The following is a 17,132-nucleotide window of genomic DNA, read 5'->3' as shown; positions in this document are numbered from 1 at the left end:
TGACGCCTGAAAAATCTCACTTTCATGCATGGCTTATTGGAATATGGTTCTACAAGTGTCACATGTGTTACTCTTGCTGTTTCTGATTATGCTATTCACTGATAATGGCCACAAGCACCGGCAAAACATTGTTAGATTAGATTAGATTCATATTAGTTCCATGGATCATGAATACAATATTTCGTAATGATGTGGAACGAGTCAAATTTTCCAATACATGACATAATTAAGTTAATTTAACAACATAATTAATGATATGAATATAATAGAGGGAAACATTCCACGTGGGAAAAATATATCTAAAAAGAAAGATGATGAGAGCAAACAAAAGCGCTGGCAAGTCGATAGACACACAAACAAACACAAACATACACACAAAATTCTAGCTTTCGCAACAAACGGTTGCCTCGTCAGGAAAGAGGGAAGGAGAGGGAAAGACAAAAGGATTTGGGTTTTAAGGGAGAGGGTAAGGAGTTATTCCAACCCCAGGAGCGGAAAGACTTACCTTAGGGGAAAAAAGGACAGGTATACACTCGCACACACACACACATCCATCCGCATATACACATACACACGCAGATATAACAACCTTTTTTTTTTTTTTTTTTTTTTTTTTTTTTTTTTTTTTTTTTTCTCTTAATTTATATCTAAAAATTCCTCTGTGGAGTAGAAGGAGCTTTCATTCAGAAATTCTTTTAATTTCTTCTTAAATACTTGTTGGTTATCTGTCAGACTTTTGATACTATTTGGTAAGTGACCAAAGACTTTAGTGCCAGTATAATTCACCCCTTTCTGTGCCAAAGTTAGATTTAATCTTGAATAGTGAAGATCATCCTTTCTCCTAGTATTGTAGTTATGCACACTGCTATTACTTTTAAATTGGGTTTGGTTGCTAATAACAAATTTCATAAGAGAGTATATATACTGAGAAGCTACTGTGAATATCCCTAGATCCTTAAATAAATGTCTGCAGGATGATCTTGGGTGGACTCCAGCTATTATTCTGATTACACGCTTTTGTGCAATAAATACTTTATTCCTCAGTGATGAATTACCCCAAAATATGATGCCATATGCAAGCAATGAGTGAAAATAGGCATAGTAAGCTAATTTACTAAGATGTTTATCACCAAAATTTGCAATGACCCTTAATTGCATAAGTAGCTGAACTCAAATGTTTCAGCAGATCATCATTGTGTTGCTTCCAATTTAATCTCTCATCAATGGTCACACCTAAAATTTTTGAATATTCTACCTTAGCTATATGCTTCTGATTAAGGTCTATATTTATTAATGGCGTCATACCATTTACTGCACGGAACTGTATGTACTGTGTCTTATCAAAATTCAGTGAGAGTCTGTTTACAAGGAACCACTTATTAATTTTCTGGAAGATATTATTGACAATTTCATCAGTTAATTCTTGTTTGTCAGGTGTGATTACTATACTTGTATCATCAGCAAAGAGAACTAACTTTGCCCCTTCATGAATATAGAATGGCAAGTCATTAATATATATTAAGAACAACAAAGGACCCAAGACCGACCCTTGTGGAACCCCATTCTTGATAGTTCCTCAGTTTGAGGAATTTGCTGATCTTTGCATATTATGAGAACTGCTTATTTCAACTTTCTGCACTCTTCCAGTTAGGTACGAATCAAACCATTTGTGCACTGTCACACTCATGCCACAATACTTGAGCTTGTCTAGCAGAATTTCATGATTTACACAATCAAAAGCCTTTGAGAGATCACAGAAAATCCCAATGGGTGGTGTTCGGTTATTTAGATCATTCAAAATTTGATTGGTGAAAGCATATATGGCATTTTCTGTTGAAAAACCTTTCTGGAAACCAAACTGACATTTTGTTAATACTGATATGTGAAGCTACTCTTGAATACATTACTTTCTCAAAAATTTTGGATAAAGCTGTTAGAAGGGAGATTGGACGGACGGTAATTGTTGACCTCAGATCTATCCCCTTTTTTATGCAAAGGTATAACAATAGCATATTTCAGTCTATCAGGGAAAATGCCCTGTTCCAGAGAGCTATTACACAGGTGGCTGAGAATCTTACTTATCTGTTGAGAACAAGCTTTTAGTATTTTGCTGGAAATGCCATCAATTCCATGTGAGTTTTTGCTTTTAAGCAAGTTTATTATTTTCATAATTTCAGAGGGAGAAGTGGGCGAGATTTCAATTGTATCAAATTGCATAGGTATGGCTGCTTCCATTAACAACCTAGCATCTTCTAATGAACACCTGGATCCTACTATATCCACAACATTTAGAAAATAATTATTAAAAATATTTTCAACTTCCGACTTTTTGTTCGTACAGTTTTCATTCAATTTGATGGTAATACTGTCTTCCTGTGCTCTTGGTTGACCTGTTTCTCTTTTAATGATATTCCAAATTGTTTTAATTTTATTATTCGAGTTGCTGATTTCAGACATGATACACATACTTCTGGATTTTTTAATAACTTTTCTTAATATAGCACAGTACTTTTTATAATGTTTGATAGTTTCTGGGTCACTACTCTTTCTTGCTGTCAGATACATTTCCCTTTTCCGGTTACAAGATTTTTTATACCTTTAGTAAGCCATGGTTTGTTACATGGTTTCTTACGAGTATATTTAACTATTTTCTTGGGGAAGCAGTTTTCAAATGCATTTACAAAAGTGTCATGAAATAAATTATATTTTAAATTGGCATCAGGTGCACGGTAACCTAATCCCAGTCTAAATGCTGTAGGCTTTCCCTAAAATATGCAACTGACTGAACGTACTACTTTGGAGGACTGTTTAGTACTGCTGAATGGAGCTATGTCATATATTGTAACTAGCTGTGCACCATGATCAGAAAGACCATTCTCAACAGGCTGAGCATTTATCTGGTTAAACTTATCTTGGTCTATGAAGAAGTTATCTATCAGTGAGCTGCTATCCTTTACCACCCAAGTAGGAAAATCAATAACGGGTGTCAAATTGAAAGAACCGAGTAATACTTCAAGGTCATTTTTCCTGTTACCCTCTTTCAGAGAATCTACATTGAAGTCCCCACAAATAATAATTTGCTTCCCCCTGTCTGACAGATAGCACAACAAGGAGTCCAAATTTTTCAGAAATAGATGAAAATTTCCCGATGGGGACCTATATACAGTTACAATTATAAATGTGCCTTTATTTAATTTAAGCTCACAGGCACATGCTTCTATATGTTTCTCTACACAAAACTTTTTTGTTTCTATACTTTTTGCACAATGATAACTTTTGACATATATGGCAACTCCTCCTTTCTCCATATTTTCTCTAATTACATGTGCAGAGAGCTTATATCCACTTACATTTACCTTATCCATATCAGTAACAATGTGATGCTCAGACAGGCATAGTATATCTATTTCATCCTCAGCTTCTAAATCTTCTAAGCAAACCAGAAGCTCATCTATTTTATTCTTTAAACTCCCAATATTTTGATGAAATATACTTACATTATTTTTAATTATATTTTTATGAGAACCTATCTCTCCTGTCTGAGTTTCTCATTGTGCTTAGGCCTAGTTCCTATACCAGTGGTCACATGGTGTTCAGAGAGGCAGATTATGTCAACTGGGTTGGGTGACTAATTCATCAATGCAATTACCTAGGACTGAGATACAACTTGGTGGAGATAAAATTTCTGGTGATTGGTGAAAATTTATAATTGACAGCTGTGATTGGTGATCCAATGTGCTAGAATTGTGCTGTTTAATTTCTTTCCTAAACTGAAGATTTGTTTCAATCCTGACCTCTCGTAGAACTTGACATCTTTCTGTCTTACCTATCCTAAAAAAGGTGCTGCTCCAACACCTGTAACCACTGGTATTTTACCATTCATGGCAGTGCCTCCCCCCCTTAAATTTCCTGCTATTACCCTAGCCAGTTTACCCTTCCCTTTCCTGTTGAGATGTAGGCCGTGCCTGGTATAGTCCCACCTACTGAGAGAATCAACAGGAACCACACTAATATGAGCCCCCGCACCCAACCCAAGCAGCCGTTCCAACTCCAAATTAACTCTCCCAACAGAAGAGTTCAAATGAGGCTGGTCATGGCGTCTCAGGACAGATACAAATTCAACATTGGTGTGTCTCGATGCTGACGCAATCTTTACCAGGTCACACTCTATACTGTACCCAGGATCTCTGTTGATACTGTTCCCTGGCCCTCCCACAATAACTGTGGTGTCTTCCCTGGTAAATCCTTTACAGAGTGAACCTAAATCCTCTGTCAACTGATCCAGACTAGCACTTGGTTTGAAAAAATTTGTGACCTGGTATTCTGGTCCTAATTCCTCCTGCAGAAGTTGGCCTAAACCTCTGGCATGAGAACTGCCTAACAACAAAACTTTCTTCCTTTTAGATGACTTTCCTACATTCTTTTTCAATTTCCTATTGAAAGTTTGTTGTGTCCTGTCTACACCTGTGAGATACTGCAAGTGTTGGCCTAAACATGTGAAAAGCCCTCATAGTTAATAAGTTAATCTTCTTTATAAATATTCAAGTTTAGTTTGATTACCTTTCTTAAGGGGAGATCGTGGCAGAAATCATAAAAAATATAAAAACTTTTTTATTTGCTCATTTGAAAAGTAAATGTAACAGATTATTATCCCAAATTTTTTGTTTGGAATTCAAACTACAAATGGTATAAAAAAAATTAAAACCATAAGCAGTGTAATGCTTTTCACGGTACGCAGTAGAGGAAAAATTTTCTTGCTCTGTTTTTGCCTGTGAATATGGAAAATATGGCTTTAGAAGGCTGTAATTTTTGTATACAACATAGCAGTGTTGTATAGAAAGCTGTGGAGCCATTTTGTGGTTCAAGCAGTGTGGTATAGTAGGCTGTGGAGCTCTGTAAACAAGTTTTGTGCTGTTTAGTGGGATCTGAATGAAGTTGGATTTATTGTGTCATTCTTCGTGCTTGATTGAATATATTGATCGTTTTTACATGCCTATGCCCAGTAAAGTATTTAAAAACTATGGCCAGTCCTATATTTCCAATATAAAGTGAAAAACTGATGTTGAGTTTAGAGGCGGGCCTGCAGATGCAAACATCAGCTTGTCTCCAAGTTCATCTGTTCCAGTGGAGGGACGGAAGGTCTTTGCGAAAATATGGAGTAAGATAAACACAGTATTTAGGAGATGGAGAGTCTAGTGCTTTCAAGAATGTAATTGAGAGTCAGCCCTACGGAGAAGACTGCAATATTTAAAAACTGGAGTGCTTAGGCTACATTCAGAAGAGGATGGGTGGACGACTCAGACGACTTGTTAAAGACAATAAAGGCAAGCTACTAGAGGATGGGAAACCAGTGGGGGTGGGGGTGGGGGGGATGGGAGGGGTGGGTAAAAACAGACTAACAAAGAAGCGAACTGACAGCCTGCAAGTCTACTATGGTGCCGCAATTAGAAATAACCTCACAGATTTGGATAGTATGAGGAAGGCAATATGGGCCATTTGGTTTCATTACTTGTCAACAGACACTATACATCAACATGGAATACATTCTAACGAATGGTGCAAATTTCTGAAAAGCAAGGAACATGCAGATGGTTACAGCCATAAAAATAACCTTCCTTATATAGGGTTGCAATAGCCATTAAACCAACTTTTCAAGCACTGGCTTCACCAGAACGAAACATGTCTGCATGGCAAAAAGTAGAACCCAAATGAAAGTTTCAATGCTCTTTTTTTGGAAGAGATCAAAGACTGTGTTTGTTTCCAGTTTGGCAGTGAGAATTTCTGCTTTGGAAGCTGCAGCAGTGTTTAATGATAGGAATGTGGCAATAATTCACAGCCTTCGCAAGTTGGGCTTTATACCTGGTGTCTTCACTGAGCAGATACTGTGGATCATCGATGAGTAACGAATCGCGAAGGCGGAGACCTCAGTACAGAACATAGAAAAAATTGCTACACAAAGGAGCAGAGGAGCTAAAAGAGATGTAGAGAATGATGTGGAAGAACTGGAATACTGTTATGGGCAAAGGTATGATTAAGAAATTTTTGAAACATTTCATCCAAACTTTAAAATGATTTTTCTGCAAATTAAGATTTTCTGCTTTCAGGAAAAGATATATCAGAAACTATTGGAATGATTTTGATTAAATTTGGCACACCTATTCTTTAATACAGAAGCAATATTTGAGTGGAACAAAATTTTAATCTAGACATTACATTCAGTTTTATGGTTGATAACATATGGAAAATTTGTCCGTAAAAAATGTTCAAATCCAAAATATCATAGAAAATGATACAAATAATTTACGAAAAAGTTACTGCACTTAATTGTATATTTATTAGTGTAGATAGGTGATTTCTTTACTTTACCATAGAAAAAAATTGCCAAATTCGTCTGTAAATATTGAAAAAGAGTACCTTAAAATAACAATGTAACAAAAAATTCGAAATTCTCTCACAGCATTAAAATTTTATTAAAAGTTCTGTAAAAATTATTTGAAGTTTATTGCATCCGTAAACGTAAGTATGCTCAATTTCAGTGAGATTGAACAAAAAATGAGAGAGAGAGAGAGAGAGATTTACAAGGATATCAGTGCAAGACTGCCACCACCTCTCCTTAAACACTCATGTCAACCTGCATACCAAAATGAGCATTGTTGAATATTGGTCAAACGATAGGAACAAAACGTCAGTTATATACTTACAAGAGTATAATGGTAATACTAACTTGAGATCTGCGAGGCAATGATGTTTTGCCACAGCAGGTTGCTTAGAGATGATGTTCTGTAGTGTAGTGTCTAGAGTTGGTGCCAAACATTCTTGCACTGGAGCTCCAGCCTCCGCCTCAAGCTGTAGAGACAAACATGTGAATGGATTAAAGTGATCTAAAAAATATTACAGCAAAAATTATACTTTCAGTTTAAACAGAGTATGGAAAATACCCCAATAGCAACATTCATGTGGAGAGTGTCTTCCTTTGGAGAACTGCCTCCATTCAAGCAGCACAAAATGAAATTTTTGTTCCTATAGGTTTAATGAATACATTTATCCATGGCTTAATATAGCAAAATAAAATAAATGCAATTTAAAAATGGAATTATATAAAAACAACAGGTTGGACAGCAATGTCTATCCAAGCAAAGGAACAATAATCATGCAGAGAACATGGCTTTTAATTTCACACATTATCATTAGAAGTTGTGGCCACTGGAACTGTTTACACACAATACACAGTTTATTCTGCTGATTGTATATTCTCTTGAATGAGATGATCCTAAGTGTCAATGTGCTCAGAGTCTTTCTTTGCAATTATTTTTGTTTCAAAATTTTAAACATGGCTGAAGCAGCAACTGTTAAATCTTCACAGTAAATGATAACAGCCAAACAGTTGTAGGATAAAAATTTATTGAAATTCTTGACCACAGTTTCTGTATATCTAAATATACCTTCATCAGAAGGTCGGTCTGCCTGTCTGCAACTCAATGCCTCCTGATGTGTACCAATCTATCCATTCCATATTGTTAAACAATGAAAAATTCACATGGAATGTAACAATATTATGAAAAAGAAGTTGCTACTCACCATATAGCAGACATGCCATTAAGGCCTTAATCAACAATAGACACACACACACACACACACACACACACACACACACGAGACTGCAGTCTCAGGCAACTGAAAAAATACTGAGCAGCAACACCAGTGCATCATAGGAGTGGCAACTGGGTTGGGGGTAAGGAGGAGGCTGGGTAGGGGAGGGATAATATTGTGGGTTGGCAGACAGTGAAGTGCTGCAGGTTAGACAGAGGGCCGTTGAGGAGTGATTGGGGGGGGGGGGGGGGTGGCTACTGGAAAAAGAGAGAAGTAAAAAGACTGGGTGTAATTGTGGAATGGCGGCTGTGTAGTGCTGGAATGAGAACAGGAAAGTATAACTTGTGGATTTTTGTGATATTGTTCAATAATACACTGTATGTAATTGTTTTGTATGGAGATTTTCGTATGATCAGTTCACCTAAATACAAATTTGAAGAGGGGGGGAAAACTGTACTGCAGTTTTGATAAGTTTCTTATTTTTCCTCTTTTTTTTTTTTTTTTTTTTTTTTTTTTGCCTGTGTACAATTTACACCCAATTTCTGGTGTCACTTGTGGTCATTGAAATGCCTCATTTAGCTATTTCTAATATCCATATGATCAATACAACGAGAGGGTGATGTGACGAAGCAAGCTGGGATAATTTTTACTTCCTTCTTGCTTTGCCATCTGCCTCCTTAAATTCGTTTTAACACACAAGTATAATCTGCATTTTCATAAAAGAGAAAGGTTGGCCCTACGTTTTAAGGAATATAACACCAGATCTAATGTTGTGCTTACTTTTATCTATGTAATTGATTTTCTAATTTATTTTGACTATTCCTAGTTAATACTTTCATTATAGGGTGATATCAGTAATTGTTTCATAACTTAAATTCTATTGTTGACATTGTTGTTGTTGTGGTCTTCAGTCCAGAGACTGGTTTGATTCAGCTCTCCAAGCTACTCTATCCTGTGCTAGCTTCTTCATCTCCCAGTACCTACTGCAACGTACATCATTCTGAATCTGCTTAGTGTATTCATCTCTTGGTCTCCCTCTACGATTTTTACCCTCCACACTGCCCTCCAATACTAAATTGGTGATTCCTTGATGCCTCAGAACATGTCCTACAAACTGACCCCTTCTTCTGGTCAAGTTGTGCCACAAATTTCTCTCCTCCCCAATTCTATTCAGTAACTCCTCATTACTTATGTGATCTATCCATCTAATCTTCAGCATTCTTCTGTAGCACCACATTTTGAAAGCATCTATTCTCTTCTTGTCTAAACTATTTATCGTCCATGTTTCACTTCCATACATGGCTACACTCCACACAAATACTTTCGGAAATGACTTCCTGACACTTTAATCTCTACTCGATGTTAACAAATTTCTCTTCTTTAGAAACGCTTTCCTTGCCATTGCCAGTCTACATTTTATATCCTCTCTACTTTGACAAACATTAGTTACTTTGCTCCACAAATATCAAAACCAGTCTACTACTTTAAGTGTCTCATTTCCTAATCTAATTCCCTCAACATCACCCGATTTAATTCGACTACATTCCACTATCCTCATTTCGCTTTTGTTGATGTTCATCTTTATGATGATGATGATGATGATGTTTGGTTTGTGGGGCGCTCAACTGCGTGGTTATCAGCGCCCGTACAATTTCCGAACCTTTGCTCAGTCCAATTTCGCCACTTTCCTGGATGATGATGAAATGATAAGGACAACACAAACACCCAGTCATCTCGAGGCAGGTGAATGTTCATCTTTATATCTTCCTTTCAAGACACTGTCCATTCCGTTCAACTGCTCTTCCGACGTACAACAAATATAAATTCTGTAATAATTGTAAACATTTGGACGAACAACTAATAGCATTCTTAAAGGATCTATTTGGCTCTATTCGAAAACATGTTAGCAAAGCCGGCTCTCAATTAATTCCCAAGTAATTTTCAGTTTTGTCAAAAGTACTGGACATATGGCTTCATCACATCAGTCAAAAAATTTTACCTAAGGCTGTTGTAAGTTTCATAGATTTTGATGAAGTAGTGATGACTTTCCTATATTTTGCTGTGTATTCATCCATTGTTTTTTGAATGATCGGTCCAAAAGAGTCAGTAGACTCTTGTAAGCATACAAACACTGTTGGCAATAACTTTCCAGAAAGGGTTATAGTGTTTTGCACTGTGTACGAGTGGATTACTTTGTTGATATTCTGTTGTTTCACAAGAACTGCTTTTTCCTCTAAGTGGTCCAGTGTTTTATCAGTGTTGATGACAAAATCCTTGTCATAACTTGGGATAAGAGCTGAACCAGGACTCAGAACTTGTCTGCTGCAGCAAGTGTTTCTTTAGTAGTAGCAGTTTCACTGTATGATATAAATTTTGTAATTTTCATCTGACAAAAACTTACACTTTCATTTGAACACTCTAACCTACATTTCCAAGGCTTTGAATTCCAAATTTGGCATTTGACTCATAACAGCAATAGGCCACTGTTGTAAGTTCCTTGTGGTTACTTGTTGGTTGTAACTCAGCACTTCTATGAAGGAATCATATGTCAAGATATTAATTGTGTTATGTTTTCCCTTTCTGGATACCATTGTTTTTAATGAGTTGTTTCCAAATTTCTTTACATCTTGTTTCATCTTCAATTAGTGTGCTCCTTTTGTTTGCAGACTCTTCAAATTCTACTTTGGATGTGTTTTTTCAGGTTTAACCTTCATTACCATGTAATCGAGTGGAACAAAATCTGGATTTTGTTTCATTTCCTTTCAAATGGTTTGTAGCCATGACCTGATGAAGAGTCACCTTTCACTTCTTCATATACACCTCATTTGTTGACTTCTTCAAATCGTATCAACTCCTGATCACACCCAAAAGTGTTCTCAGATAAAACTTCTGCTACTTTCTTGTGTATTTTGCTTCCAGTGTGAATGTATTCTTTGGTTATTACTGCACAACTTTCTGATGTGATTAGATTACTTTTGGCCAAAAGATTTACGTTAAGCTGTTTCCAGTCATTGCTTCTATGCTTTGCTGTGGATGCTAGCATCATGTTGCTTCTGTTCTTCTACCAGTGTTCCTGGCACTTTAATATTTTCACTTATACTATCTGACATTTTTGGTCAGTTCAATATTTTTCACAGTATTCTCACAGCATTCTGAAAAAATTGATGTTACTTGGTTGAGAGCTAATAGGTGAATGAATGGGCTCTGTAGCCATAGCTAGCATTGTCCCCAATGGCTGATAGGCCAGTTTTACCTGCACTGAGAACCTATTTTTTGCATGGAGCCACAGAATCTGCTCAAAGGTCAAAATTAAGCTAACAGAATACAGAGACAAGTGCACCTTAATTATGATCCCTTCTAGGAACGTGTTTTCAATCCCAAATTTTCCTTCACCTTTCCTCTTAATCTTTCATGAAAATATTAATAAAAACAATATATTGAGCATTATTTCAGTTTATTTTTGGTGTAAGTAATATTAAAGTTGAAAGTAAAGAAAAAAGATAAAAATATCCGCATAGGGACTCGACCCCACAACCCTCAGATTACAGTTCTGTACTCTTTCCGTTGCATTAACCATAGCATGGAAACTAGACTAACATAAATTGCTCATGCTCATCCATCCCATGTGAAATTGCATTTTCTAAACTCTTGGCCATCTGCAGTTTCCACTTATGTTATTTCCATTTCTGGCCACGCCCTTCATATATCATAAGTCTGGACAAAATTGGTGATAACAAGTAGGTGTAGTCCCCTTATAAGTTATAAACAGTTCCAGGAAGTGTACGCATTATAAATCAGTAAAATAGGCAGGCAAAAGGCATTGTAAATAGATAAAAAAGAGGCAATAGAGGCCAAGACGGAAAACCTTAAAGTGTGCTTATTTATTTACTACTCTGCACTATTTAGATAATCACATAATCATACTGTGTGTGTTAACATCTTGTAACTTCACAGTTTCAAACAAAATAGTAATTGTACTTGACAGAAAATGAAAAGTTTCTTCAAAGCCTACGTGTTACAACCATCCCTGTAGTATCCACTTGCTGCACACACGTATCACAGTCCTAACAATGTGTCCAGTGTGAATCAAAACCTCATATGAAAGCCCCAATTGCTACAGACCAGTACTTCTGCTACCTAAATACTCAATGACATGCTAATGTCCTTAGTGGCAATAAAGTGAATTTGTGTAGTAGCTTTCACATTGATTTTGTTAGGTGTTTCAACTAAGCTTGCTGTCAAAGACTGCTAATCAAGCAATTGAAGGTGTAGTTGTGCCTATATGTGCATTGCCTTTCCGCTGTCTTAATCGCTTGTCCTGGTACACTGTGCTAACCAATTAAGATTTATTTGAGTGACTCTTACTGGCTGTTGCAATTTTTATGAACACTTGGAGATGTGAAACAACAATATGGAAAGAATATTATGAAAAGGAAAGTTGTTACTCACCTTATAATAGCGGAGATGCTAAGTTGCAGATAGGCACAACAAAAAGACTGTAACAAATAAATAAAGCTTTTGGCCATTAAGACCTTCATCAACAACACACACACACACACACACACACACACACACACACACACACACACCAGTACGCGCGACCAGTCTCAGGCTACTGAAACCACACTGCGAGCAGCAGCACCAGTGCATTATGGGAATGGCGAGTGGGTGGGGATAAGGAGGAGGCTGGGGTGGGGTGGGAAAGGGGGGTAGTATGGTGGGGGTGGCAGACAGTGAAGTGCTGCAGGTTAGACAGAGGGCTGGGGAGATGTGGGGGGGGGGGGGGGGAGTAGCAGAAAAGGAGAGAAGTAAAAAGACGGGGTGTGATGGTGGAATGAGGGCTGTGTTGTGCTGGAATGGGAACAGGGAAGGGGTTGGATGGGTGAGGACAGTGACTAACGAATGTTGAGGCCAGGAGGGTTACGAGAACGTAGGATGTATTGCAAGGAGAGTTCCCACTTCTGCAATTCGGAAAAGCTGCTGTTGGTGGGAAGGCTCCATATGGCACAGGCTGTGAAGCAGCCATTGAAGTGAAGAATGTCGTGTTTGGCAGTGTGTTCAGAAACAGGGTTGTCCACTTGTTTCTTGGCCTCAGTTTGTTGGTGGCCATTCAAGTGGACAGACAGCTTGTTGGTTGTCAAGATCACATAGAATGCAGCACAGTGGTTGCAGCTTAGCTACTAGATACATTCCATTGTACATCACCAACTATCCTTGCCAATACTTGGTTAAATGATGCGTCAGACATGATTTACTGACAATCTGTGCGATGAGAGAATCTTTTATGAATGTAAACCAAGTGCATTGTCCTGTAGGAACTTTAAAACAACCATGTAATTACAAAAATGTGGCATTTGTAATGTGTGCAAGATGTTGATAAAATTACTGCTTCCCCTGTCTTTATGATTAATATCACCCCAGCATGTGTAAATCACCAACTGTAAAATAAAGAAAGTATATAGTCAATCAACCACTTGTGGCAATGAGTATACTACAACGCCCTTTGATATCGTTCCTGTAGTGGTTGTTTCTGTTTACATGTTAGCACCAAAATTGCATGTATTCAGAGTGTTGTCTGTCACACAGCTTGGTGTCCATATCTGTAGTGCTAAGGATGATATACAATTGATATCAATGGGACACTGCAAAAAGGAAGGGACTGTCACTATCAATTTGTTGTGTCTTCACAAGATACAGAACACTGTATGTTGCTTAGTCCACTACTGTCTGTTTACAGTGTGGTTGAGAGAGACCATTCTTACAAACAGTAAGGGTATGGTAACATTAAGGAACTAGCTATGATAGCAAGTTTATAAATAGCTAAAATAAAATTTATAGTGTATGTTCTAGAAAAAGGCCATATGTTAAATTCTTCACGCAGCTAAGAACTGAAAGAATAGGTAAAAGAGACTTCTCAAAACATCAACATTATTTTGATCAAGGAAATATATACAAACATAAACACGAACAATATTTAGAAGGCAGTACATAATGACTTTTTACTGTATCTTTTAAATCCCGTTTTCCTTCCAAGTGCCAAATAGCACACCAGACTATTTTTCTCCTTAAATACAGCTGACTTTACTGTTGATACAATTTTCACTTAACATCACACAATCTAAATAATCTTTCTGCTAAAAGGTATTTGGTCTCTTGTGTGAGAACACTAGTACAAGAAATATAAAGCCCTCATGCAAGCTTCACAATGTGTAACAGAAACAAAGCAATCTATAAAATGAAGATTAAGGGATATAAAACCTGTTACAGTAACACATTTGAGCAGAATAACAATTGGTTAACAATGCCACTATCTCCCATTTCTGCACAAGAACGGTCTTCAGCACCCAGGATTTCAGGATTCTGCAATCAGCACAATCAATTGGTCACTGAGATTGTTGACCCAACTGTAATGTGATCGGTGATTGATTCACACACCAGTATGTGACACGCAACCTCCATGAACAGTCAAGATGGTCTTTATCTGTTAGGAATGATCACATAAAAACAAGATGATGATGATGATGACAGAACTTCAGTTCAAGCAACTGACAGATAATGCTGAGTCTGCTGGTAGCATTATATGATGTTTTAATACAGGGCTATTACAAATGATTGAAGCGATTTCATAAATTCACTGTAGCTCCATTCATTGACATATGGTCACGACACACTACAGATACGTAGAAAAACTCTTAAAGTTTTGTTCGGCTGAAGCCGCACTTCAGGTTTCTGCCGCCAGAGCGCTCGAGAGCGCAGTGAGACAAAATGGCGACAGGAGCCGAGAAAGCGTATGTCGTACTTGAAATGCACTCACATCAGACAGTCATAACAGTGCAACGACACTTCAGGACGAAGTTCAACAAAGATCCACCAACTGCTAACTCCATTCGGCGATGGTATGCGCAGTTTAAAGCTTCTGGATGCCTCTGTAAGGGGAAATCAACGGGTCGGCCTGTAGTGAGCGAAGAAACGGTTGAACGCGTGCGGGCAAGTTTCACGCGTAGCCCGCGGAAGTCAACGAATAAAGCAAGCAGGGAGCCAAACGTACCACAGCCGATGGTTTGGAAAATCTTATGGGGAAAGGCTAAAGCAGAAGCCTTGCCGTTTACAATTGCTACAAGCCCTGACACCCAATGACAAAGTCAAACGCTTTGAATTTTCGGCGCGGTTGCAACAGCTCATGGAAGAGGATGCGTTCAGTGCGAAACTTGTTTTCAGTGACGAAGCAACATTTTTTCTTAATGGGGAAGTGAACAGGCACAATGTGCGAATCTGGGCGGTAGAGAATCCTCACGCATTCGTGCAGCAAATCGCAATTCACCAAAAGTTAACATGTTTTGTGCAATCTCACGGTTTAAAGTTTACGGCCCCTTTTTCTTCTGCGAAAAAAACGTTACAGGACACGTGTATATGGACATGCTGGAAAATTGGCTCATGCCACAATTGGAGACCGACAGTGCCGACTTCATCTTTCAACAGGATGGTGCTCCACCGCACTTCTATCATGATGTTCGGCATTTCTTAAACAGGAGATTAGAAAACCTTAACCCATGCCATTTCTTTCCGTGGGGTTATGTGAAAGATTCAGTGTTTAAACCTCCTCTACCAAGAAAGATGCCAGAACTGCGAGCTCGCATCAACGATGCTTTCGAACTCATTGATGGGGACATGCTGCGCCGAGTGTGGGAGGAACTTGATTATCGGCTTGATGTCTGCCGAATCACTAAAGGGGCACATATCGAACATTTGTGAATGCGTACAAAAACTTTTTGAGTTTTTGTATGTGTGTGCAAAGCATTGTGAAAATATCTCAAATAATAAAGTTATTGTAGAGCTGTAAAATCGCTTCAATCATTTGTAATAACCCTGCATTTAAAAAAAATTACCAGATGCCGCTTTTCTAGGAATACGTCCTTTATCCTCGAATCCCACAATGAAAGTGACTTATGGAAGATCCGATATATAAAATCTAAACAAGATTGGAGATCGTCATCTGCTCTAGCATATTTTCTACACAATTGTCAATAACAACTAGGGACTAGCATGGTCCTCCCGTGGCTTAAGAAGTGGAGCCATTATTAATTCCACCCTAGGTCAGAATATTGAACCCTTCTGTAGTTAATTAAAGAGAAACAGAAGGGGGATTACTTTGGAGTTTTTGGTTGCAGCATGTCATACTGGCTAGACTACCTCAACAGCAGCATGGTGAGCTACAATTATCATGGTAACGTGATTATAGACTTCTTCAGTCTTTGAATGAGAATTAATTCTCCTACATTCTCTATAGGTCTGAAGTATACAACAAAACTCATGGATCATTTGTTGGGTTGTTTGTGGGAAGAGACCAAGCTGCGAGGTCATCGGTGTCGTCGGAACAAGGAAGGAAGTCAGCCATGCCCTTTCAAAGGAACCATCCCAGCATTTGCCTGGAAATCACGGAAAACCTAAATCAGGATGGCTGGACGTGGGATTGAACTGTCGTCCTCCCGAATGCGAGTCCAGTGGGCTAACCACTGTGCCACCTCGCTCGGTGGATTATTTGTCATGGAATTATAACACCATAGTGTGCTTTATTTCATTTGGTGTGACTGAGAATCCTGTTGTTCCAAATGGCAGCTAATGAATGTTGTGTATTATTTATCAACAGCTTGTAAGATGGCAGATTGAATGAATGTCAATTTCGCACCTTACATGAGAGATTTTTTGTGTCGTAATAAGTAGAGGAATATATCACCTGACATACTTCGGTGATAATGAGCAGATTTGCTTATCAAAATGTACAGTATGTAACACAAAGAGATGACACTCAATTTGACAGTATTAACACACTGAACCCAAATCCTGCTTGTAAATGAGCAAAAGGTGAAAAAAGCTGCTGGAGGAAACGTTTTAGTTAGGGGGCAGGCGAGAGTTGGGCCGTCACGGCCCGAGTACGACGGGATGGTTCTAAAAGGGGGTTGGTGACCCGTGGCGAGAGGGACAACGAATGCACCAGGTGATACATCGAGGAGAACAAGTAGCGGGCCGGCACTGCTTGCGATGGAGAAATTCTTTAGAAAAACGCGTTGGGGAATTTCCAGATGGGTACAAACAGACCAGTGAAGCTGAACACGTGAAATGCTCGTGGTACACTCGTGATGTATGTGTGTACCTTTAGGTGTCAGGAGCAGGCACAAAGTGTCCGATTGGCTGCAATATACTCTGCAGGAGTAGAAAAGGGCGATATTTCAACACAGTTTAAAGGCAGGCCCTTCGCAATTGGCAGAGGTAGTTTCCACAAGACGAAAGGAACGAACCCATTAGTTTGAAAAAGCTGTGATGTGAAGCACGAAAGGACACAGGTGGGGGACAGTTTGCTACAAAAGACACGAGACCGAAAACTTCGAGGACTCTCCTCTGAACCAGTGACAAGTGTAAAACAGGGCACATCACACACTGTACGACACCAAAAGAGGAATTCTGTGTGAACACTGCGTTCATTTGGCTGCATTCAGCTAGAAATTCACTGAAGAGTCGTTGAGCTCCTGTAGTGCAGAAACAAA

The 17,132-nt window shown here is 38.4% G+C and overlaps 1 protein-coding gene across 3 annotated transcripts in view; it reads right to left on the bottom strand.

The window, feature by feature from the left end:
* LOC126101608 (protein angel homolog 2-like) overlaps positions 1–17,132 on the bottom strand; it is a 172,293-nt gene that overhangs the window by 29,129 nt on the left and 126,032 nt on the right. For all 3 annotated transcript variants that reach the window (XM_049912287.1, XM_049912286.1, XM_049912288.1), the window contains one exon: positions 6,725–6,846. In XM_049912287.1, the coding sequence (XP_049768244.1) occupies positions 6,725–6,846 (122 nt within the window). The remainder of the gene's footprint in view (positions 1–6,724; positions 6,847–17,132) is intronic.

This window comes from Schistocerca cancellata, chromosome 9, assembly GCF_023864275.1.
Source record: "Schistocerca cancellata isolate TAMUIC-IGC-003103 chromosome 9, iqSchCanc2.1, whole genome shotgun sequence".
Lineage (NCBI taxonomy): Eukaryota > Metazoa > Arthropoda > Insecta > Orthoptera > Acrididae > Schistocerca > Schistocerca cancellata.
The sequence above is the reverse complement of the archived record's forward strand: the minus strand, read 5'-3'. Positions and strand labels throughout refer to the sequence as shown.